Below are 27124 nucleotides of genomic sequence, written 5' to 3'. Positions count from 1 at the left end.
TCTGTAAGTGGCACAGGATCTCTCAGGAGCCAGCTGGTTTATTCCCAGCTGCCTACGCATGCTTGACTGGTTTATAATGCATTACTGTATTTTCTTCAGAGATCTTAATGAAGTAGCTAGCTGTGGAAGAATCTGGACCCCAAAATAAAAATGACTTTCCATGTGGAAGGCCTGATAGCTATCATCGTATTCTACCTTCTAATATTACTGGTTGGAATATGGGCTGCCTGGAGAACCAAAAACAGCGGCAGCTCAGAAGAGCGCAGCGAGGCCATCATAGTTGGTGGCCGAGACATTGGTCTGCTGGTGGGTGCATTTACCATGACAGGTAGGTTCTGATGCCTCTGCGCCATGCTGCCCACCCCTCCTTGCCCTCCCAGAGTGACGAAGCAAACCGTAGCCTTTGTCCTCTGAGGATTCCTTATGTTCACTGCTTATGTGTTCTAAAAATAACTTTACATTTATTTAAAACAAAAATAAAATGGTTTCAACTCAGTGGTACTTGAACAAAATGATTTTATAGTAAATTGCTGGACAGAATATCGATGAAATGAATCTGAGCTATCTGGACAATTCAGTGGGTGGGAACAGAATAAAAACAAAGAGGTAGAGAAGTGTCTTAGTCTTAAAAGTTACACAATAAAGTCAGCATCTCATCCTGTTCACTAATTTAGGCACAAAATTGTGACTTTGGGTGTTCTTAAATGATGAATGTCAATGAACATTAACTCGTGATGGTTTGCAACTGAATAAATCAGTTAGGGGCAGCACAATTCCAAATTGATTGATGTCCTGTTTTGAAACCTAATTCTCCCATTTAATAAACTAATTTCCTCACAGGAAGACAATCACAAGTTAGGAATCCACAGCACTGGAAAAAAAAAAAAAAGATTCCCAGGAACCTAGATATAAAAGGGGACAAGCTAGGGCGTGTCCTAACAGGAATGCCTCAGCCAGCATCTGCAGCCTTCTCCCACTCAAACCACCCCTGGGCTCTGAGGAGCTGATGCCCAGAGGTGGTTCTGTTTAAGTGGTGATTTGTTTCTCTTTTTAAATCTTCTTGGTTGTAGAAAATAGTTCTGAAAAACAACAAATGTATTTGATACATTTTCACCAACAACACACATTTCACTTCCAATTCTTACTAGGTTTTTTAATACTAGCAACATAATCTACACTAACTGGAACTCTGAGGGCCCATTGGAAAGTATCTCATCAGAAATATATCCAAATAATGCCCAATTTCAGCCCTGAGGTGCTATTTAAAAATGATTCCTCTGTATATGGAATAGTTTACCAAAGCAATCTGTGAAGACTGCATCTCTGCTGGCCATCTGAAACCTATACTATTCTAGAATAGTTTATGGACTATACGTTTTATTTTTCAGATACGCATGTTTTATATTCATTTAACTCTTTGCTAACTGCATATGGTTTCATATGATCTTTATGAAGCTCCTTATATTTGAGCAATGTGAAAGGGCTCTGGGGTTGAGTAAGGATGCAGAGTTACATGATTATCAAGGATTGGAGTCAGCACCCAACACAGGTCTCCCAGCAGCCACACCCTGAGGCCCCTCCTCAATGCACTGCCTGCAGCCTTCCAGCTGAATTCACTTCCTTTCTTTACAAAGGCACATCATTTGTAAAAGGGTCCTTTTTTACCCTCTGTTCCTCAGTTTTTCTACATACACACATATATAGAACAAATTGTATCGTGCAAAATATTTTCTGTAATATCTAATATACACAGGTAAGTACAAAAACAGAGTGAGAATCATCCAGTTAGTCTACCACCTGCATATATGTTTACTGAAATGCTGGTATACATTTTAAGATGTTCTCTTATTATCTACCTATGGATGAACACCATACACATTTACATCTTAATGTTCATTGTTCATTATAGCACAAACATTTCTTCTTTATCCTAAAGATCCAGATGCAATACTGATGTCTGAAGTGAATTATATTCCCTTCAGATTTTTCCTGTACAAAGAAAATAAGAAGAAAAGCAAAATAAAACAATGAGAGTTGATCCCACTCAAAAAACTGTTGAAAAGACTAAATGAGATTGTCCATATCAAAATCTTTGCTCATTGTTAATTTTGTTCATTACAATGTGCTATTATTACTCTAGTTTAATGTTATATCTATTGTGTTCATAAAGATCATATTCCAGGATTTGTTTTTTTATCATCTAGAATTATTTTTCAACAGAATAGTCTAATTAAGTATATAGAAAAATTTAAATCATGATATTTCATATGAAGTATCATGGTCTAGCTCGATTTTGAAAGATTTTAGTCTTTCAGAACTGAAAAGAATCTTGGTCAATATTATAATTCATTTAAATTCTGAACCATATTATCTAAACCCTGTTACATTCATTGATTGTATGTATTTGAAAAAGAATAAAGATTAAAAAATAAAAATGCACATAGTTTGAAAGAATTCTTGTTTTCACTGGTGAGTCTGACATGAAATATACAAACATGCAGAGCAAATTCTGGCATAAAAGGGACAAGACTGATAAAAATGGGAGGACTTTCACATGATAAGTAACCAAGTCTTCATTTCTATATTATAATGTTTGTAATCATTCAGTCACCAAGTTTTTTTTGTTTTGTTTTGTTTTGTTTTTGGACAAGGGAGAGGAGACCTACGCAAAGACAAATGATCACTAATAGGCTTTGTTCTCATAAGACCATTCACTTTATGCAATGAGACGATGCTGGGTGGTGTTAGCAGTTCCAGTTGCCTAGTAGGCGAATCAGGTCTGATTCAGTACCTGTGAGAATCATTTCTTCAAGTCCTAGTCACACACCCAGTGAAGGAGGGAAACTGTTTAAATTTTCAGGAGGGCTTACAATGAAAAAAACAAATTATAGCATTTGTTGTTTGTTAAGACCCACGTAAAATCTTCCAGGCAGATGAGAGTGGCTGCCAAGAGCATATTTGTCCACTTGAGGATTTTGTATATACACTTTCCATTTAAATGTGCTGGAAATTCCTTTGCAGGGAGATCTTTTCATGTTAACCTTTAAGCAATAGTACTAACCCCACAACACTCTCTTCTTAGCTTTGTATTTGGAGCAAAAGCCAGATATATTTTGGCATGAACACAAATAGAGACATCTGTCTTTGATAGTTTCATGTACATATTATTTATTTTACTTATATTCTGTGAGATTTCAGAGAACTTTTCAGAGTTAAATTTTATCCCCAATTGGATGATATAGCCTAGAATTCAGACACATATCTGGTAAGCCATTATGTTCCTCATAATTTTACACAAATTATACAGAGAATTTTAAAAAAATATCTTGGCAATACTCTTCAAAGGATATAAACTGTAAAGATTTAAGTGTTCCATTAACTTTAGCTTTTTAGCAATAATTATATGTGATATTGCCTTATCACAGAAAATGGTAAAGTTTATAGATCCTTTTTGGTCCAATCTTGATTAACCATCACGTGTTTTCTTTGGTTCCTTGGTCTCCTCCTTCAGCTATTATTCTACAGAAATTCTATTAAATGACAACTGAAGAAGACATTTTCTTATTATTCTCCATGAAATATCAAATATCTTACTAAAAGACCCAGATTAAAACAAAGAATGCAAGTAGATATTCAGTCAACTTTTCAAATTCTAAATGCCATTTTTTATGTCTAAATGCATACGGGGCACTTGGGAAAGATAATTTACACTCACTTTAGGACACTTTGGAGTAAAAGTGCGATGTCTCCTTTAACAATTTAGGGAAGTAAACAATATGTTACAATGGAAATCTGTCTAAATCCTATATACTCAGGGTGTTTAAGAAGTGACCCTATTAACAAATTTTAAAAAGGCACATACCTCCACACCTGTGCATGCGTGAAACCCTCCCCCTAACCCCGCAAGAAGATAAACCTGATCAATGTGAGAAGATCAATGTGAGAATATCAATACAATTAAAACAGAAAGACCTTAAGATAAAGAAACTTGACCTCATGTTATGGAGGGTGGAGGGAAAGGTTGTAATATTATTGAGAATAGAAATAGTCGGGCAGCCCAGGTGGCTCAGTGGTTTAGTGCCACCTTCAGCCCAGGGCCTGATCCTGGAGACCCGGGATCGAGTCCCATGTCGGGCTCCCTGCATGGAGCCTGCTTCTCCCTCTGCCTGTGTCTCTGCCTCTGTCTCTCTCTGTGCCTCTTATGAATAAATAAATAAAATCTTTAAAAAAGAGAGAGAATAGAAATAGTCACATAATATTTTGTATATAATGTCAGACTCTGGGATATAACAATATGGTTTGAAAGTATTGACGACTAAATGGACTCAGAAAACACCCAGGGCAAACACTGACCAAGATAAATATGATGTGAGCCACAAAGGGAATGTTAAATTTTCTACAAACCACTTTAAAAACATGAAAAAATAGGGGGAATAAATATAAATAATTGAATGTAACTCAATTATGTTGAAAATGTTTTCATCTTATCATGTAATAATACAAAAAAATTATTGAGATAGCTTACATTTAATTTTTCATACTCAGTCTTTCAATTTCAATGTGTATTTTACACTCAGAACATTTCAAACCAGACTAGCCATATTTCAGGTGCTCGATAGTCATAGGAGGCTACTGGCCACTGTGTTAAACTGAGCAGGTCTGGGGTATGGCAGTGTCTTTCCCTCACTGTTCATTCTATTCCAGCCACCTGGGTCGGAGGAGGTTACATCAATGGGACAGCTGAAGCAGTGTATGTACCAGATTATGGTCTAGCTTGGGCTCAGGCACCAATTGGATATTCTCTTAGTCTGATTTTAGGTAAGTGAAAGTTTAAACCTTAGTGACCCACTCAGTAAAGCATAAAGAAGAGGAGTACAAATAACAAGTGAAATAATGAGTCAAACTGTGAATAACTATTGTGGAAAAAAATGTTACCAGGAATCTCTCAAGTACCTGCTACCAGAAGTCGGTAACAATAATGCTTAGATTATTTGATCTCTTGATTACGGAATATGTTTTTTAAAAATCCCTTGATCTATGGTAAGAGAATAGTGAATTTCTTAACATATGATTTTTTTCTTTTAAAAATAGTAAAGATATCATTAACAATGAATCAACTTGAATTGTACCTGAATTTCTTTGTGTAAATCAAACTAAGAAAAGGTCAAGAATATTATATAACAGAGTTCTTTTTTTTCTTTCATTTAAAATACATTTATTGGATCTTGAGCTTAATTAGTATCTGAATGCTATGGTGGGTGATACAAAGGCATTTTAGTGCGTGTCACACTGGTCCATGTTTTTCAATCCACATGCCTCAGATATACCATCCAATGGCCCTTTGGATGCATACAATGACAAAGGTGTTAAGAAATGCATGTTTGATTGCTAAATATGTGTTGGTTCTGTACTCACACTATATTTCAGACTGGTTCCTCCACACAAATAAGTGTTCTAAAAATTTATTTCCCTTGAGAAATTATAGCATGGTAAAAAAAAGTTGGCAAAGACTATTATATTATGTATTTTTTTATTTTCTCACAAACATTTGTTTAATTTATTTTAGGTGGTTTGTTCTTTGCAAAGCCTATGCGTTCCAAGGGATATGTGACCATGTTAGACCCGTTTCAACAGATCTATGGAAAACGCATGGGTGGGCTCCTATTTATTCCCGCTCTAATGGGAGAAATGTTTTGGGCTGCAGCCATTTTCTCTGCCTTAGGTAAGGACCTCTGCCTCTCTCTGGTTAAGGGAACATCACATACACAACTTTACTCCCTTAAAGCCCCAGGCCAGGCCACCTGCAGCTTCCCTCACCTGGGTGAATGCAACCAACTCCCTGTTTATTGCTCAGACTTCCTCCTCTAGTCTATTCTTCTGAAATGCAAATCGGATTTTGTTCCTTTACTGTTCTTTTCCAAACTTTTAAGTGGGTGCATAGGCTTTTTATGACTGAGACTCTGATTCCTCTCACCATCCCTTCCCCTCCTTCCAGAACTCTAGGCCTCACCTCCTTTCTTGCCTCTAACACTGTGCAAGTGCAGGTGCCCTCTGCTTCTGACTTGTTCCCTGCCTGCCCTTTTGCACATCTGCCAAGCCAACCAGGAGATGTCCTTCAATCTTCTCTTACATGTCACTTACTTGGACCAGTAATCCTGACCGTGCTGTGGGCTTCCTTAGGCACCTGGAATTTTGTTTTCATTGGACTTGTCACTTTGTATGATTATGTGCCTGTTAATCTATATCAAGCCCAAATCCAACTTCTCAAAAGGGATTATAAATTTCTTGAAGGCAGGACTTGTGTCCTGTTAATAGTAGTAATCTTAATCACAAATGAATGAATGAGTAAATTATCTCCACTTTCTTCAAAAGAGAAAAAGAAAAACATCACTTGTTTTCTCAATGTAATCCTAAAGTACTGGGTTATAAACATGTTTAGGGATCTAGAAAATGAACCTAGAGTCCTTAGGGTTTAACTTACTACCAAGTCCAATTAATCCTAAGGACAAATTATCCTTGGCCCACTGATTCTCAACCCACTTGTAAGGTTTAGAAAACAGGAGATTTCAGTGGGATAGTGGGAGATCTTCAGTCAGGCTTCATAACCTTCCTTTTGATCACGGGGAAATACAGATCATTTAACTGAGTGTTGAGTTCCTTCTCGCAGATCAACAGAGTTGGAAGTTTCACAACCTTCCTCACTGAAATATGTCCATATTTAACATCCAGGCATCTACATATGTTTCTCTTTATCTCATCTTACAAATGAAGATAAAGGGCTCCAGTCTACAGCTAGACCCAAAGTAATCAAAGCAAAAGTAAGATAAGATGAATGTCCTTCAGTTTTTCCTTCCTTCCCGTATGATCTTCTGCACTGTTTCTTATATTCCACACATGAGTGAAACCATATAATAATTGTCTTTCTCTGACTTATTTCGCTCAGCATAATACTCTCCAGTTCCAGTCATTAGAGAGGGAGACAAACCATGAGAGACTTTTAACTATAGAAACAAACAGAGTTGCTGGAGGGGAGGTGGAGGCAGATGGGATAGCTGGGTGATGGGCATTAAGGAGGGTATGTGATGTAATGAGCACTGGGTGTTATACACAACTAATGAATTACTGAACACTACACCTAAAACTAAGGATGTACTATATATTAGCTAATTGAATCTAAATTTTTTTTAAAAGATGAATGTCCTTCTATGGTATATATTCCATACCACAAACTTGTCTTTTGGTTTCAGTATTATTATCAGATCTGTCCTCTGTAATATCAGATATTAGTTTATATTACCTTTCACACGTTTCTTTTTCAAACTCCCATATAATCTTACCTTCTTGGTCTCCAACTGTAAAATGAAGAGATGATTTGGTGTAGAAGAGAGTTTGATAGCTATAAAGTAACATATACCTCAGTGGAAAATGTTGCACTTTCTTGGTGCAATATAATAATATGCCATAATTACCACTGCACTTATATCCTAATGAAATTTTGTGTAAAAATGCACCTTTCTTCCCACCTTGCTCTCATTAGCCAAGAAGCAATGGGTAGTTTATTTGTCATTGGTTTCAACACTAGAAAATGTTGGTTTTAAGAACAAACTGCCTGCTGAGATATTAAAAAGGGAGTGGGCTGAATAGCTAACAGAATACAAAATGTTCACTCTCATCAAATAAAGATCAATCTATACAATTGAGCCCTGAAGGGAGAATTGAATTAATAAACTAATATTTCCTTCTTTTGAAAAGATTTATTTATTTTAGAAAGAGAGCATGAATGGGGGAGGGGCAAAGGGAGAATGAGAGAGAGAGAGAGAGAGAGAGAGAGAGAGAAAAGAAGATGCCCTGCTGAGCATGGAGCCCAACATGGAGCTAGATGTCCCAACCCTGAGATCATAACCTAAGCCAAGATCAAGAGTCAGACACTCAACCAACTCAGCCATCCAGGTGTCTTTTGGTTTCAGGTGCCCCAACTAATTTCTAAAGTATTTTGGAAATATAAACTTGAACTAAACTCTGAACTTGCTTCAATTAATTATTTTTGTATATGAGCATGTGTCTCTATGTCTGTGTGTATGTCAATATATATGTAAAATATTAGGATATATATACATATCAACATAGATGCACACACATATCAAACAACATGTATAAAAACATTGCTGCTATTGCTTGAAATATATGCTCTGGTAAAGAAAATAGTTTTTTTAAAAGATTTTGTTTATTTATTCATGAGAGACACAGAGAGAGAGTCAGAGACATAGACAGAGGGAGAAGCAGGCTCCATGCAGGGAGCCTGACGTGGGACTTGATCCCGGGACTCCAGGATCATACCCTAGGCAGAAGGCAGGTGCTAAACTGCTGAGCCACTCAGGGATCCCAAAAAGATGTATTTTTAAATTAATACATATTTTCTTCAAAAATAATAGTTGGACGTAATTCAAAATTAGTGTTTATTAGAAATAACTTGGAATACTTAAGAATAGACAAATACAATATCTATTACCACTTTCCTGTGAATGTGCTTAGTTCACCACAGAAACTTAGGAGAATTTTAAACTATCTTCTTACCATAAATGGACAACATCCTTTACAAACATTTTTTTAAGAAATGTATCTGTAAGGGGCACCTGGGTGGTTCAGTCAGTTAAGCATCCAACTCTTGATTTTGGCTCAGTTCATGATCCCAGGGACTTGGGATCAATCTTCGCATCAGCCTCCACACTCAGACTAGGGTCTGCTTGGAATTCTCTCTCTCCCTCTCTGTCTGCCCTTCTCCAAAATCATGCATTCTCTCTCTCTAAATAAGTAAATAAATAAAATCTTTTAAAGATGTATATTTACACTTCTCACAGCTCAAATTCAGTGAATTTTATGATTTTATTTATAGTATGTTTATTTTATGGCTGCATGAATAAAGTAATATTTCATTAGCAGGTAATTTATTTTACTCACTACAAATGATGGAATTATCTAGAAAATATTTTAAAGAAAATTAATCCCAATCTTAATAGTAATAGAAAAGTGGGAGACTTCTTTAAAACCACTGAGTTACAACCAAATGGTAGTACTTACCAGTATCCAAATCTTTAGAATCCTAGTCCAGTGATCTTTCTTCTATAGCATACAGCCTCCTTCCCTTCCTTTTGGAGGTGTAGAATTAATAAAATTTTCACTAATGGGTAGAAAATTAAACAGCAACCCAAAGAGGCAGGGTAATAATTGTACTTAGAAATGTTATTAAAATAGAAAACCAGACCAAAAGAAGAATGGCAAAGAATTGCAACTAAAGTTTCAACATGAAGTAAATAATTGCAAGGGGGAAAAAAAGCCTGTTAAATATCCATACAACAATAACTCAGTCAATTACCCAAAGTCATTTATAAATAATTGACTACCTTCCATTGTCTTCATCTTCCAATTCCTTGTCAGTCTTTTCCTTTTATTCATTTGCTTTACTCAAGAAAATAATTTTGTTACCATATTCAAAGCACTAAGAAAAAAATTCTTGAAAAATTGTATTGTTATCTTAGATCAAAATATTTTATACTGCTCCTTGAGAAAAATGAATGCATTTTCATCTCTAGTGGGTTGCACACACTGTTAGCATGCAACTGAGAAGTGGTGGCAGAATATAAGATCGCAATTAATGATATTAAAAAATCACAGATTTGTTCCATGTATGTTAGCATTCCTATAATTGCTACATTTAACAATATAAAATATAAAATATGTAGCTTTTGAGAACAATGGGAAAAGAATTTGTAAAGCATTAAGTGAATGCTGAGAGAAGTCCAAGAGCCATAGTGGTCTAATTGTACATTCTCTAATATTCTCATCCAAGATATAGACATCAACAAACTCAATAAACAAAGACATAAAGTAAGAAAAACTTAAATTTTATTTCTAAGACAGGCTTAAAACTCTGATAATGAAAATTACTTAAAAATCTCAGTTGGCTCAGCGGTTTAGTGCCGCCTTCAGCCCAGGGTGTTATCCTGGAGACCTGGGATCAAGTCCTGCATCAGGCTCCCTGCATGGAGCCTGCTTCTCCCTCTGCTGTCTCTGCCTCTATCTCTCTCTGTGTGTCTCTTGTGAATAAATAAGTAAAATCTTTTTTAAAAAAAAATCTCAATTGAAATCTAGGGCCCTTCAACACATTGGTGTCCTAGCAGTAGGACTGGAATAAAATTTGCTAATTTTATTATTTTCATCTACACACTTGTCTTAAACCTTGGTACCTTATACCACCCATCATCTAAAAAAAGCTAACAAGGGGGCACCTGGGTGGCTCAGTTGCTTAAGTGTCTGACTCTTGGTTTTGGATTCGGTGTTGATTTCATGGGTCATGAGATTGCGCCTCATGCTGGGCTTTGTACTCAATGGGAGTCTGCTTGGATATTTTCTCCCTCTTCCCCTTCCCCTGCTCTCTCTCTCTCTCTCTCTCTCAACAATAAATAAATACATCTTTAAAAAATAAAAATAAATGAAAATAAAAATGAATTTTAAAAGCTAGCAGGGGTCAGAATTAATGGAAAATGGGTGATTGGGCTTATCTCAAGGATATGAGTAAATATATTGCATATATTTAATTAAGTCTGTTTCAGATAGGTAGTAAAATTATTTCGGGTTCTTATAGTAGTACTAAATTTAGTATACTTCATGGAATTCTGAAGTCATGTCATGAATTTTGGGTGTCCCACATAAATAAGTTACCAAAGCATAAATTTCAGAGAGAAAGAATGTGTTTAAATATATGTAGATTTATATATGTAAGTATATATATGTATATACATATTTAAGTTATAGAGATTATAAGATTTTGATATGAAAACTTACATTAACTGTTATCATCCAATACTTTTCACATGACACAGGGAAATACCTACTGTCACGGAACATTCAATATATCCTTAAACAGAAAGTGGAATCCATTTGAGTACCTTGACCACAGTGTTCTCTTGTCTGCTTTCTTCAGGAGCCACCATCAGTGTGATCATTAGTGCCAACGTGCAAGCTTCTGTCATCGTCTCTGCATTGATTGCCACTCTGTATACACTAGTGGGTGGTCTCTACTCTGTGGCTTACACGGATGTAGTTCAGCTTTTCTGCATCTTCATAGGCCTGGTAAGTGGAGTCATTTGCAGACTTTCCTTCTTCTTTTCCTTTCCTCTCCTTTTTCTTTCTAAAAGGTACTGTGGTATTATGCTAACTCAGCAAAAATTAATAGAAATGTCATTTTCTGTCATGAGTAATACATAGTAGATCACATACCATTTGAAATTTTAAATTTCTCAATGAATTAATTGGACAAAAAACTGTAGTCATTTTGTTAGATTTTAACAGAAAATATGCCCTCAATTTAATTCTTAAACAGGCCTAGGGCTTCCTTCCCTTCATGCCTACATTTGATGGAAACTTATGTGTGCTATTCCTTGAGTTTGAAGGCAACATACTTTATTCAGAGTTAAAATGTAAACATTGGTGCTCACCTGCATTAGTCTTTCTTTTTAAAAAAGATTTTGTTTATTTATTTGATATAGAAAGAGAGAACACGAGACAGGGGCAGAGGGAGAGGGAGAAACAGGCTTCTCTCTGAGCTGGGAGCCTGAGGCAGGGCTGGATCCCAGGACCCTGAGATCATGACCTGAGCTGTAGGCAGATGCTTAACTGACTGAGACACCCAGGTGCCTCCTGCACTGGTCTCTTAATCTCCCCCTTGTATTCATTTTAGTTGATCTGTAAGACTTCTCATAAGACAGAAATTATCCCATTGGAAAAACTGTGGGTTTCAATATTAATCATCACTATCTGGGGTCTAAAAACAAAGAAAAGGCTTAATTATATAGGCACTAGAAAGGTTTGTTATGTATTGTTTATAAGTTCTAAATTAAATTAGGAAATATATGTGTGTTTTATTCAGTAAAAAGTACTGTATAATTATGAGATGTATTACTTGTATTATGTTAAGAGTGCTTTGGTGTGTTATGAACACATTTTAGTCAACGTTGAGCCTTTGTAAGCTCAACATCTTAAAATGTGAAGACTATATTACTTTATATACAATAATATTCAACACCTAAGACATATCAAAGAAAATGGTGTGAGTACTCCATGCTGGGCACTGTAGCGTAGTACTCACTCACATGTATTTTATCTCAGAGACATAGTGTGTAGGGCTGGTGCCCTCACAGATAGGCCACAGAGGAAGTTCAGACTGCACATCGTGATACCCTTCCCATGGATGATTAAAGCACCTTTGAGCCTCCTCTTTTTTCCTCATAATGAAAAGCTCTTCCCTCTATTTTGGTGTTTACACTAGACACTTAGAAATGAAAAATGGAGTCGAATCTCATACTCACTTTTTGTTTTGTTTTGTTTTTTTTTATTGTCTAGAATCTTTAATAATGGCAGGAAAATTTTAAAAGAAATGACTACAACTAAAATTATAGTTAAGCCATAAATTTACATATGCTAGCAATAATCACAACATTTCCTCTTTTCCCCTAGTGTCTATGTGCATTTCATGGAATTTCATTCACTAGTGTCTTAATTGAATTCAAGTCAATTTAATTCTCAATCAATTTAATTTGAATTGCCAAAACCAAATGGACAGTGCTGAAATTCAGAATTCTCCTTAGCATCATCATAAACTTCCAAAAATAAATCTCTGTTTGGAACTTTGGAGGCAAGGTTGGTTTGACAATGACAAACTTCTTAGCTGAGGCACTTGATATACTAAGAAAGCCAACACCAGGGATGAAGCTATTTATTCTCGGTAGATGTAATTTCTCATTGCTTTTCATGAGGTCAGAACTTAAAACACACAGGAGCATAAATCAAGCATGCCAGTATAAAGATGATAGGACAAATATATGTGAGATAGATGTTAGAGTGGTTTTCTGCTACAAAATGTAACTAAACTGATAAGAAATCAAGTTCTTTTGATTACTAGTTAAGAGCCTATTGACTTGACTGAGTAAAAGGCCAACTATGGTTTGTTATCCAAGCTTCAAAAGACTATGCATGCACACTTAATTAATGAAGCAACTCACACCTTAAACTATCCCCTTTTCTCAAATTCTCCAATTCTGTTGATTTTATCACCACCCTTGGAGCTTGACAACTGTAAACTTGAGGTTCATCTGTTCATCTTCCCCCTCTGATCTCTTTCTTCCTACTATAATCTAGGAGCTGCTCGATCTCCCTTCATAATCCTTTTCAGTACCAATGTCTTTCCATTTCCAATATCATGGCTCTACTTTAGGCCTTCATCTAGATCATACCAGTTCACCTACTGCTTATCCTGACTCCTCCTTCTCCTAAGCTCACTGTTCACATCTGTGATATTAAAATGCAGAAGAAATCTACTAAAATCTTTTTATAAGTCAGAAGAAATGCTTCTAGCTTCCAGTTGCCTATAAAACAAAATATAAATCCCTTAGCTTGCAATTAAAATTTCTTGCCATGTATTTATGTTTCTCTTTCCCATGTTCCTAACCCACTCCCACACCAGCAAACCTTGTCACACAAGAAATATGTGCATACACACTTTATGTTCTTCTCCTCTTTGCCTTGTTCCATTTAGATGATCTCTCCATTCTCTTCCTTCTATTAGCACTGAGCTCACCCTTGAAGTTTTGTTTCACTCACCAAGTTCTCAGTTAGATTTTTCATTGTCACTTTATTAATGGACATCTTTTACTAACTCAAAGAAAACATTAAAAGTTAATATGCCAATATACCTATGTTCTCAAATTTAATATTTTCTTTCAAAGGTTGGCTGACTGCTCCTATAATTGATATGACGTGATAAAATTAAGCACAGGCATGGATAATATGTTACTAACTTTTGTAAATCAGTATTTCATGGCATCCCACAGAGAACATGATTCTAGGTTTTTCTCTGGTGGACAGGAAGAACAACTGAGCTTTTGTGGTCTATTAGAAAACAAAGTGTGTGGCTAAACCGTGCATATATAAGACAGGCAAAAGTCATAGATTAACTATGTCACATTCCTCTTTGGTTACAGTGGATCAGCGTCCCTTTTGCCCTGTCACATTCTGCAGTTACTGACATTGGGTACACTGCTCTGCATACCAAGTACCAAAAGCCTTGGCTGGGGACCATTGAATCATTTGAAGTCTACACTTGGCTTGATAGTTTTCTGCTGTTGGTAAGTAATGCCGTTAACTGAGGAATGTAATCTCATTTTTCCTAAAATCAAATGCATTTTTAAGATTTTAAGGTTTATATGTTAATTTCACCTGCTGACTCATGTCTCTTTCTGCACTGACTACTTCTCGTTGGAAGGATGGAGCCACTTACTGACTATGGTAGCTGACTAGTGTCAAAGTGGAGAGAGTGTAAAGTCTTAAAGAGACAATGTCTATGGAGTAATGTATGGCATATCCACATTACTGTTGTGCTGTAAGTAAGGAACACCATGCCCTAGCCACAGAGACTTCCCCAATCTGAAACTAAGCCATCAAATGTTTTAATCTGGATTTTGGATTTAAGGCATTAAAACCAACTTCTTCTAAAATAAATAATCCATTTGGTCTTTAATTACTGAATAAGTAAATTATTGCCAAAGAGTTTTTAGTACAGACAGAAGTTTGGAAAGGAGGTGTCACTCAGGAAAGATGCCAAGAAGAAGCACTGGTAAGTCAGAGATAGCTTAGGAACTTACAGAACTTTTGGGTGAAGGTGTTGGCAGTGAGATGTGGGGCACAGAAAAAATAAAGGAAGATCACATATTGAGGGAAGAGGGGGAAAGCCAAAAGAACCTGTCAGACTTTGTGATTTTGCTAATTGGGTTACGAACAAGAATAAAACACTATATTTAATTTCAAAATAAGAAATAGATTAATGTTTATATCAAAATTAAGGGGAAATTATTTTTGTTAACTTTTTAGAGGATTCACAATATTTTGGTGATTTCACTTTGTATTCATGGCCCTTTGCTAAATTTCAGCAGTAAAAGTGTGTGTTGGGACACCTGGGTGGCTCAGAGGCTAAGTGTCTGCCTTCGGCCCAAGAAGTGATCCTGGAGTCCCAGGATCGAGTCCTACATTGGGCTCTCTGTATGGAGCCTGCTTTTCCCTCTGCTTATGTCTCTGCCTCTCTCACTCCGTGTCTCTCATGAATAAAGAAATAAAATCTAAAAAAAAAAAAAAAAAAAAAAGTAGATGTGTCTGTCCCAGTAAAGAAATTCTAGGTAAGAAGGCAGGAAAACATGCAAACAAATTGTTTCCAGTGGTAGGGAGGAGAAATTCTTTCCCAAGTATTGTTAAGAAATGTATTGGCTGACACTTTTCTAGAATGGCTTATAATTATGAATTGAAGGGAGAAACGGGTTAAATATTATGTGTGTGTGAGATTGTATCAGCATGGCAGGTTTATTTAGGGTTATATGGAGGAGATTATGGCACTCAGAAAAGATCGACAGTCTGTGGATAATCACACCATTGTCTGAGTGAGGGATTTGAATCGAAATGCCTGAGCATTAAGACCCTAAAATCATTTCTCCTACACCACACTTTAGGCCTCAGATGTATTAATCTTTAAGATAAGGCATTATATCCAATGACTAATAAAGTTTCTTCCATCTCAAAAAAATTATATAACTAAGTCATGTTCATTCTTCAAAATGCAGCATAAGTGGATGTGAAATGATAGATGTTGCATGAAAGAATGAGTGAACTGTAGAAGTTAAGCCTTAAAATGTTTCACCAATGATCTCCCATCTTCCAACTGTCTCTCTGCACTTCTGCTTGTCATAAATGACTTGTGGGGTCTTGCTCTGGATATCTCCAAGGTATCTCCCAGCCCTACTCTGAACCTATTCTCTGGCAGTATTCCTCAGCTGGCCTGTCGTGGTGGCTCTTCACAGTTTCCACATGGCAGCCCACCTACCTGCATGTCACTCCTCCTAACCCATCTCCCACCTTGTCATCAGGACTTCTGTTTGTCTGCGGAGGGCAGATTTTATTTTAGTTACAAAGCTCTGATGACTTAAATGTCCAGAAAGATTGGCATGTAAATTGTGGTGTATCAATTCATACAGGCATTGAAGTTATTGATGAATATTCATTGGTAAATAAAATGTTAATGATACTCACTCAGATAATCCTGTCTTACAATGGTTCAGCTTAACAAGTTTTCAACTTTGCATTGATGAGAAAACGATAGCATTCAATATAAACCATACTTTGAATTTTGATCTTTTCCTGGGCTAGCACTGTGTAGTACGAGCCTCTCAGGGTGGTGGGCAGTGGCAGCTAGCCACAGCTCCCAGTTAACCAGGAGACTGAACAAACGATACATTGACAAACATTCTGTACCCATACACCGTGCCGTCTCTCACTTTCAGTATAGTATTCAATAGATTATACAAGATATTCAGCACTTTATTATGTGCTGTGTGTTAGATGATTTACCCAGCTATAAGCTAATGTCAGTATTCTGAGCATGTTTAAGGCAGGCTAGGTTGAGCTATGATGTTCAAGAGGTTAGGTGTATTAAATGCATTTTTTATTTTGACTTCAGATATTTTCAACTTATGATGGGCTTATGGGGATGTAACCCCATCATAAGTCAAGGAAAATCTGTATTGATTTATAGGTTGCAAACCAAAGGAAAAGTTTTGGAAGCATATAGACTTGAGGCATGGATTATGAATTTTAGAATTTCTTCTTTTACTTTTTTTAAAACTTTTGAACATGCATAGCTTCTATAAAGAGGAGATTGCATTGGAATCAATATGTAACAAGCACTCTGAATGGCACAGAGGTGACAATGACAAATAAGACATCCCACAATTTAGAGCCCAGTGAGACAGGCAACGTAATATGGAAAATGCATTCACCAGTTCGGTCATTCATATGATAAATATTTATGAACATTGACTGTATGTGAGTCAGAGAACCATGACAGTGATCATGAGGAAGGTATTTCCACCTCCTCGTTAGCCACTCCTACACCCTGACCTTTCATTAGGCCAATTTCTCAGTGGTCTCAGAGTTGCTCCATTGCTTTTTTTTTTTCTTCCTTTTTCACACTGAATTCTCTGCCAGGTGTTCGCTTCTCTCTCCATCTTTTCCTAGTGACACCCTCTCAGTGTTTAAGGACTGACTCCATGTCAATTCTGCAGGTTTTCGTGATTACCATGCAGCTGTCCTTCCTCCCATCTAACCCTGTCCCTGTTATCTCTGAATAGTTAGTTGTTCATCAATTTCCTTCCCATACAAACCTCTTTATAACAGGCAACAAATTACGTTATAGTTCACTGTCTCCAAAAGTTTCATGATTGCAAATCCTCAATAAGAATTTTAAACACACCCCCACATAGGTATATGTAAGTATTAATTACTCATACATAGCATACTAACACATTTTGTAATCATTTAATAAAAACAATGTAACACATAAGTATGAGGTAAACATGAGTCTAAATAGAAATTCTAATATTTTCTTTGATGCCCTTCTATATTATCTGGGACATTCTGCACACCCCACTCTGGAAAACACTGCCTTGCGTTGACTCTTCTGGTGAGCAGGGAGCTCCAGAGCAAGAACCATTCCCTTGACAACCATCTCATTACCTGGTCCAGAAATATTTATTGGGTTTTATTGATTCAAATAAAAGTTCCTCCTTTGAGAATCTTAATTTTTTTTAGATAATTTTGTGTTGATTAGAACCTCTAGATGAAAACAAATTGTAGGCTTCTTATGGGTAGTTGTAATGCAGCTTAAAGTAGGTAAATTAAGAATAGATAAGATTGGGTTATGTAATTATGAAGGAAAAAAAACTTGAGGAAATTCTGCACAGTTGAAAACGTGACAATGAGATGATTGCAATTGAGATATTTGACATGTAGGACATTTATGGCACCTCAGAGCCATAGGACGATTGTGATTGTGACTGTCAAAAGAATCTGATTTAAGAATACCTAATAGAGAGACTCCTAACTCTGGGAAATGAACAAGGGGTAGAGGAAGGGGACGTGGGCGGAGGGGATGGGGTGACTGGGTGACAGGCACTAAGGGGGGCACTTGACAGGATGAGCACTGGGTGTTATGCTATATGTTGGCAAATCGAACTCCAATAAAAAAAATTATACAAAAAAAGAAAAAAAGAATACCTAATAGATGTTGTTTGCCTCCACCTCATTCTGAGTCCCTGTTGTTCCCATGCAGATGCTGGGTGGAATCCCATGGCAAGCCTACTTCCAAAGGGTCCTCTCTTCATCCTCAGCCACCTATGCTCAAGTGTTGTCTTTCCTGGCAGCTTTTGGGTGCCTCATCATGGCTCTACCAGCCATACTCATTGGGGCCATAGGAGCATCAACAGGTATATCTCTTGCAGCTTTACTAATTGACCCATGAAGCTTCACTGAAGTAATCAATTACCACACAGTGGCTCTCCCTCCCCCACTTGCCCTCTTACCCCCACATAGTTGATTGTTTCTCATCTTATTCAGATACAAACCTTTATTATAGCATTCAAATCATTATTAAACGTCAGTTCCTCCAAACAGTTTTTGATTGCTCTCCCCACCAATAAAATGTATGTGAGCATACCCTTCCCATGTTAATGTACTTATCAATTATGTATATGTAATCCTGTCAGCAGTGGTTCTCAACCAAAGTGCACATTGACATCATCTGGGGGAAGAGAGGTACTTTAAAAAATACCTATTTCTATTCTACCTCACAGGGATTTAATTTTAATAATCTAAGATGGAGCCAAAGATCAGTGTTTTTTAAAGCCCTTCAGGTGGTCAAATTTGACCTGAGTCGAAAGCTACTGGCTTGCAAATTTACCTGACACCTAAGGACCACTTTGAATTTCAGATTCCTACGTTAAATTTTTAATATTTTGTTAATAAAATGTTTTTTTTCCTTGGGGAAATAAATAAGTGTGTAGGTTAAGGTAGACTTAAGGCACTAAGTCTTAGAGAATAACTTACTCAGAATTGGTTAAAAGAGCATTATGAAATGCTTATCTCCTAGTTAGCATCTATCTAGAACATTTTTTTAAATCTCACCCTTAGCTTAATTGAATTCTTAATTATTCCTAACAGTTATGTATCTATGCTATACAGCGTCCAAGAGCATTTCATGAAAATACATCAGAATAATCCAAATTCAATGGAGTCCTATCGATAGGGGTCATTAAAACAGACTAAAGAAGTTTACCTTTCATTCCACTGTGTTTTGAAAAGATGATACAGGATGATACTCTCATGGCTATTTTGATTTTCAGTTAGTAGAACTACTTACTGGATCATGTAACTTTTATAAGAGCAGTCATGGTCCATAGTGCATACTCTCTATTCCAGTTGTTCATCCGTGTCACAAACAAACACTTAAAAAGATGACTAACAAAGGTAATTGTGTGCCTTTGAATAAAAGATAACATTTATGTCACAATCAGGAAACAAATCTGGCCATGTATATATACTTGTGCATGTGTGTGGGTGAGCTTGTGTGTGTGTGTGTGTGTGTGTGTGCTGTAGAACAACAGACTGAAAAAAATCTTTTTTTTTCTTGGATCAGGTTCACATTGTTGGTTGTTATTTCTGGTACCATAACATCTCAATGAATGCTATAAAATTGGCTTCAATGAATGCTATAAAATTGGCATTCAACAAAGAATGGCTTTGAACAATTGTAGTGGAAAATGGGGGAAGAAAAAAATGGTAGGATCCAAGGGAAATCACCCCTATTTGGTCCTGGAATTATGCCATCAAAGTTAAGCAAAAAAAAAAGGAGCTATACTACTGTGCATTTAAAGATTCCATTGTATTCTTCAGTACATGATAGTATAACTAAACAGTAAAGAACTAAATATTCAAAGGTAAACTTATTGTTCTATTTTTTTCACCATGATTTTTCTCTATCTTGCATGGTGCAGAAGATTTTTTTTTGTACCCTTTACAATAAAACCTTAGTAGCTATTTTCTAAATAATATGCAAAAACATATTAGACAATGCAGAATTTCATTTGTTAAAAAATTCAATTCAAAGATGTAATTCCTTCTATGAATTCTAGAGTTAAACAGACCAACTCATTATGAAATCTAAATAATCTTATAGCATATTTTACTTAGTGGCTCATCTCAGATTTTGTTGAAGAAGAATAATATGAATGTTGATGAGTCTTAGACTGACAATGGATAAGTTTGTATAATTCAAAACACTCAGGTTTTTGGCTGCATTTAAATAGTTAATGGAAAATTTTGGGAAATACTGCTGACAATGTTTAATTGATCATGCAATTCCTTCGATTATGATAAAAAGACTTAAACTTGCTGAAATAAGAAAAAATACAGATATAATTTCTAAGTTTCAAATTTTAAAACTTGAGAGCACATTTACCTATTTTATTTTTTCCAAAAACCTTTTTATATGCTTGAAGAAACTGCATGTTACTTACTTCGGCTTTGCGGTTTTAAAGAAAACACCTTCATATATATATATATAGTATGGAAATGTGTGGTTGTAGAATTTATCATCTAGTTTTTCTAAATCAGCTTCATCGTGTTATTTTTGTGAGATAAAGCAAATTTATAATACTCTGTAATGAATTTTTACTCCAATGATTAATCTATTGACTAGTATAATTTGATGAATTCCCAGATTTGGCTGAATGTTATCATCATTCAAACCTATGCAATCAGAATCTTTCAGGATAAGAGTCTAGAACTCTGCATTGTAAAGGCATGCCTGAGAGAGCCCTATGTTCATTCAGGTTTGCCAAGAACTTATTTAATCCAATGATGATTCTTCCTTTTACTTCTTGCTTTAACAAGATTAAGCACTTGCCATTCTCTGCCCATTTCTTCCTTATCCTCACGACTGTCAAACTGATTCATTGTTTTTAATAGCCTAACTCACAGACTTAGCCAGAGATGTGCTGCAAAAGTTTGCCTGTGCATCTCTGGTACCCATGCCCTCATGCTTCCTTGAAAGGCTTTTTATCTTTTATGCTTTGAGTCCTTTTATACAGAGTCCAAAATCCTCCTGAAAATGTCAGCCTCATACCTGTACTTTCTACTCAATAAAACAAAGATTTTCCTTTATCATGCCTCCCTATTTCCAATGCAAGAAAAATTTAGTTGGGAGAAAAATAATGTTGAGGGAGCCCCAAAACCAAGTTCCTATACAAGAAAAGGATGGGTGAGAATAGCCCCACTATTGTCTATTCATTAATGCATGTATGGCTGAGGACTGAAACAGTAAGTGTCCTCTCATATCTCCAGCTGGTCGAAGAAATAAATACTCTATGCTTTTGTTTTATGATGCTTGTTTTCTATGATTCTGTACAGTTTGATGTCACAATTGCAGAAGAGAAATAGATATTAAGTAGGTAGGTAAGTAGATAGATAATAGATGATTGGTAGATAGATGGGCAGATAGATGATAGATGATAAAGATTGATATAGATAGATATAGATATTGGTAGATAGATGGGCAGATAGATGATAGATTAGATAGATAGATAGATAGATAGATAGATAGATAGATAGATGATAGATAGATAGATAGATAGATAGATAGATAGATAGATAGATGATAGATAGATAGATAGATGATAGATAACAGGTCTTATGAATGAGGCTAAGTGTAACCAAAACCTATTAGAAGCTAGAATTGAATATAAAACGATGGACTTCCCACCTTCTCAGACCAACATACCCTGTTAGATTTCTAGACCTAATTATAGAATTCTCCTCTGATTAGACTAATTCATGCATTCTGAATTTATTTCAGGAGCTCCTGGTAAATAAGATGACCCCCAGATGGATAAAGAACCTAATGTTTCTTTGGTGGTTGTTTTATTTTTTGTTTCTATTCAACAGACTGGAACCAGACTACATACAGGCCTCCAGATCCCAAGGGCAACAAGGAAGCAGACATGATTTTACCAATTGTTCTGAAGTATCTCTGCCCTGTGTACATTTCTTTCTTTGGTCTTGGTGCAGTTTCTGCTGCTGTTATGTCATCAGCAGATTCTTCAATCTTGTCAGCTAGTTCCATGTTTGCCAGGAACATCTACCAGCTTTCATTCAGACAAAATGTAAGAACAAATTTTTTCAAACATAACATTTTTGTTGTTGTAGTGGTGGTCATCGTTGTATTTATTGTATCTGTAGTATTATGTATTTACTAATATCCTATATTAAAATCTGACCCTACTTTGATTAAGCATACAAGGTTAAATAATGCTGAATTTTATTGAAGCTCTACATGAACGTGTTTAATGCATGTTATCAATCATGTTGGTATGGAAGGAAACAAATCAAAGCGAGAAACTTCAAAAGGTACAGTCATATTGCTGTAATTTACATTTCTTGTCCTTCTAATGAAAGAGTCATGAAACCTAAAATATCTTAGAAAAACTTTGAGTTACATCGAGTATGACAAGAAATGTGAAGTAGAACATGGTGAGTAAATTATTTCATGGGCATTTGTGTAGCATCTGTCCCTCTTTTCGTTTAAACTCTTAAGTCCACTTTGGTGTGAAAGTTGTTGCTCAGTGTAATGGACTTTATTGAATCAAGTAGATACAGAACAGTGCTGTTATGTCACTGAGAAGCCAATAACCCCTATCCACTTTCTTCCTTCACCAAGGCTTTGCCTTTCTCAAGTTTTCCTAGGTGAAAACAAAATGCACCCAGTTATTTTTACAGTGGCTGGCTTTAAAGATGCTAGGAGTCCCAGGAGACAGCAAGCCAGAGTGGGTCATGCCTCCTCATAGCCACAGAGGAATTACTACTTAACATGTAAAGTATGTGACATCCTTTCTTGCATTATTATTGCCCTATGACAGCACATAAGTTCATCTTACCTCTCCCCTGCACATTCAGGGAAAGATGTAGCTGCTAGTGCTTCCTGTACATGACACACAAAAACCCCTCCCAATGGCCCACCAGAGAGGCCACCTAGATTGCTTGCCTCCTATACCATGGTTTAGGTTGATTTTGCCCAGGTAGAACTATAGGAACCAGGGCAATTGTTCAGACCAGCTTTAAGGCACAGAAATGCATCTCATTCTTTACCTAAATAAGCCAGTGCACTGTGTGAAAAGCTGTCCCTGTGGCAATTTCTTGCAGGCATCAGACAAGGAAATCATCTGGGTTATGCGAATCACAGTGTTTGTGTTTGGAGCTTCAGCCACAGCCATGGCCTTACTAACGAAGACCGTGTATGGGCTCTGGTACCTCAGCTCAGACCTCGTTTACATCATCATCTTCCCACAGCTGCTCTGTGTGCTCTTCGTCAAGGGAACCAATACATATGGGGCCGTGGCAGGTTATGTGTCTGGCCTTTTCTTGAGAATAACCGGAGGGGAGCCGTATCTGTACCTACAGCCCTTGATCTTTTACCCTGGTTATTACTCTGATAAGAATGGCATTTATAATCAGAGATTCCCATTTAAAACCCTTGCCATGGTTACCTCATTCTTATCCAACATTTGCATCTCCTATCTAGCCAAATACCTATTTGAAAGTGGAAAGTTGCCACCCAAATTAGATGTATTTGATGCTGTTGTCGCAAGGCACAGTGAAGAAAACATGGATAAGACAGTTCTGGTCAAAAATGAAAATATTAAATTGGATGAACTTGCACCTGTGAAGCCCCGACAGAGCCTAACTCTCAGCTCCACTTTTACCAATAAGGAGGCCTTTGTCGACGTCGACTCCAGCCCAGAAGGATCGGGGACTGAAGATAACTTGTAATGACCCCATCCAAATAAAATACTGTTTTCATGAACAGAGTGCCAATAGCAGGCTAGTCCAGGAAGGATGGGTGGCAGCATATAAAAAAATATACTTTAAGAACAAACAGCATTCAGGAGGTCAAAAATCCATATAAAAGTGCAATTGCACAAATGCAAGTCAAGCTACAAGGAAGCATCTGTGAAAGCAACAGCTTGCATCGATATTTCTCATCCCCATTTGATTCTGACTCTAGTTAGTTTTGTTAAGTATTCAAAATCGAATTAAGCCCTACTCGAAGAACAGAGGGCCAAACAGAGTATTTATCTTTATTCTGAAAAAAAGAAGTAGATACAAAAGAGCAAAGGAAATCAGGTGAACTTGATCCAGACCTTGTCCACTAACATGCTAGTGGGTTTAGTTTATTGTCATTAGTGAATCAGGAGAGGAACTGGCCATCACTCCAATGAATGGTGCAACAAATTAACCAGTGATTATCCTGATGTGTTGATTAATCCCTTCTTTCATGTCCTTAACTAGAATGTTTGCTGAATATGCAATTCATTTCCCTTTTTGTAGTGGCACGACATATTACTCTGAGCACAGACAAAACAAACACACACAACATATTGTGTTGTGGCATTTCTTTAGGTACAAGGTAATAGGAAAATCGAATCCATCTTGTAGAGAAGCACTGGTTCATTTGAGTGTATCTAAGAGCTACCATATGCATTGAGACACGTTCCTAGAGGGTGGAAGGCATGATTATTAGGCAACCTTAAAGCAATAAATCAAGAATGCCATCAAGCAGAAGGTGATAGGAAAACGAGTGGATTTTTACCTTCATCTGAGGTTTATATAGTTTTGTTTCATGATAAAAGTAGTAATGTTGTGGTTTCCTATCTAAATTAGTATTGGAAGGGAAATTGAGTCATATGTAAGGTGAGGTAGCAGCATAGCACCAGTTAAGATTAATGAGGCATGAACAGCACCTCTTGATAAAACTAGAAAAACAAAACCCTCTCAACTTTGGACATTCATTAATGAAGATGATTTAGTGTCAAGACAGTAACTCTGTGGCACTTAATGCAAAGCCAATCTTAGGTACTAGACAAATCACCACTACAGAGAGTAGATACTGAATTTTAAAATGCAGAAGAAAGCAGAAGTAAAAATATGTACTAAAGGGAAAAAGCCATCAATTTTAACATTTGGCATCCACATAACTTTCATGAGATGGTCATTAAATATTATTTTACTTCTTTTCTGGAGTTAAAAAATACGTGTGTGTATATATATATATATATACATTTATATGTATATATATGTGTATATATATGTATATAGCAGGGATGAGGCATATATATTTGCAATGATTTGTATCCATTTTAGAATTTTAAATGCTTTCCCAGTAGTCACATTGTAGAAATAACAAGGGCTGTGTCTATAAAAACAGAGTGAATTGATAAGCTAAATTATCTGAGCATTTGATCCAATAAGGAAAGGCAACATGACTTATTTAAACTAAAGCACTTTGTCCAAAAACACTTGTTTTGCAATTTGTAGACAAAATGAAGTTAATTCAGTGTTCAACATTAAGCATAAAAGATGTGTTCAAGAAGCTAGAATTCCTTTTAAAAAATTTTCAATTGTCTACAAGCATCAAATAATACGTCTCCTTTGTCATTAAACATGAGTTAGATTCATCAGGTAATTTATTTATTTATTTTATCAGATAATTTTTAAAATATGAATTAAATATTTTACATGTTGAAATGTCCCATATTTTAATGCTTTATCAGAGCTTGATGGAGAATATGATGTCACATTCAGAGTCTTTATAGAACATCATCCATACTTGATAATAATGAGAATAATAATAATAATGAGAATTCTTCTCATTCATCAATTTGCTCAGAATCTTCTCTATACCTAGTATACAATGAAGGACTTGGAAAGAAGCTGTAAGTGTGGGAGTCCCAAGATTCTAAGACATGAATGGAGAGAAGAACCCAGGGCAGGAAGCTCACAAAGACAAAGTGCAGTAATGGAAACATTTGGCATGGAAAAGTGATTAACTGTTGGGGATGCAGTTCCTGGCAGATCTGCTCCTTCAGATGTGCCATGCTTTCCAGCACACCGTCTGAATAACTGTACGTACTCCATCACTCTGAGTTCTTACTTCAACCTAGTAAGACACCAGATTCCATAGAAAACATCACCTGTGTTGCAATAGAATACAACAGGGGCTTAGAGTCTCTTTGAAGATGTTACAGTTTACAATTTTACTGGGCAAAAGGTGTCCATATATGTTCAAATATGTGCAATAACTATGTTTAAGTCCAGTGAAATGGAATAAATATTAACAGTGAAAATTTCTTTAATTCCATTCATTAATATCTAATAATAGAAAGATAAAGGGAAAATTTATCTTGTCTAAGATATTAAAAACTAGATAAATAATGTGAATCAACAAATAGTGTCCTATTTTTATTTCACGTTATTTCATACCTACTTTCAAACTAGATTTATAAAAAACTAGTTTAGTATAAAATCCACTAATACATGTAGATTTTAAAGGACAAAAAATGTTGATGATCAAAAAGAATGAAAAAATGATCACAGGGTCATTACGCACATTATCCCATTTCCAGGGAAGGAATACTGTTGTGACACTCAGAAGACATTGCCTAATGCTCATCCCTGCTCTGATTTGACATCATGGGTAATGCTGGTGGCTTTGTATTCTTCCCGCTAGTCAGTTGATTTAATTTTCAAAAATCCATTCTTGATGAAAATAAGACAATGGAAACATGTGATACACTGGCTATATTAACCTCTGGAGGCAATACTTGGATAAAGCATTAAAATAAAACATATTTTATTTTCATACTTCCACATTAATTATAACATGTTTCTTGGGTAATTTAAAATTTTTTCCCACACATATTTTCCAAAACATCAAGCTTGTAGCTGAACTGAAAAGTCATCAGGCTTTCAAGTTCTCAGTGTCAAAATTCAACTTTGTTGCTACAGTTAAAAATAATGAATTTTATGTGAATGTGAAATGAATGTAAGCTTGAAATAAGTGAATCTAATGTAATGGCTATTAGCATTTTTCATTTGGAAATAATGAACTGACATTGTTTTTTAAACATAAAGTGTGACTTTTTCTTCTTAGTTTCTGAGAAAATTTACTCCGGCATCATGTGTAATTTGTTGTAAGTTTGCTATTGAATGGACAGATACATATAATGGTTCTAAACATATATTTTTGTCTGTCAAAATATTATATAAACTATGCTTAAAATAAGTAGATTTGCAGCTCTAATATGTGTAAATGTTTTCAATGTAATGGTATTGTATTAAATTGTGCTGGTGCAATTCAGGA

At 36.0% G+C, this 27124-nt stretch overlaps 1 protein-coding gene across 1 annotated transcript; it reads left to right on the top strand.

Moving 5' to 3' along the window:
* On the top strand, positions 1 to 27124 carry SLC5A7 (solute carrier family 5 member 7). Its single transcript, XM_035696114.2, has 8 exons — positions 1 to 328; positions 4705 to 4818; positions 5567 to 5722; positions 10982 to 11130; positions 14037 to 14180; positions 18206 to 18359; positions 21874 to 22091; positions 23128 to 27124. The coding sequence occupies exons 1-8, from the start codon at positions 151 to 153 to the stop codon at positions 23752 to 23754; spliced, it is 1740 nt and encodes a 579-aa protein (XP_035552007.1). The 5' UTR covers positions 1 to 150; the 3' UTR covers positions 23755 to 27124.

Source organism: Canis lupus, chromosome 10, assembly GCF_003254725.2.
Source record: "Canis lupus dingo isolate Sandy chromosome 10, ASM325472v2, whole genome shotgun sequence".
Taxonomy (NCBI): domain Eukaryota; kingdom Metazoa; phylum Chordata; class Mammalia; order Carnivora; family Canidae; genus Canis; species Canis lupus.
Note: the sequence above shows the minus strand (reverse complement) of the source record. Positions and strands in the feature narration are given on the sequence as shown.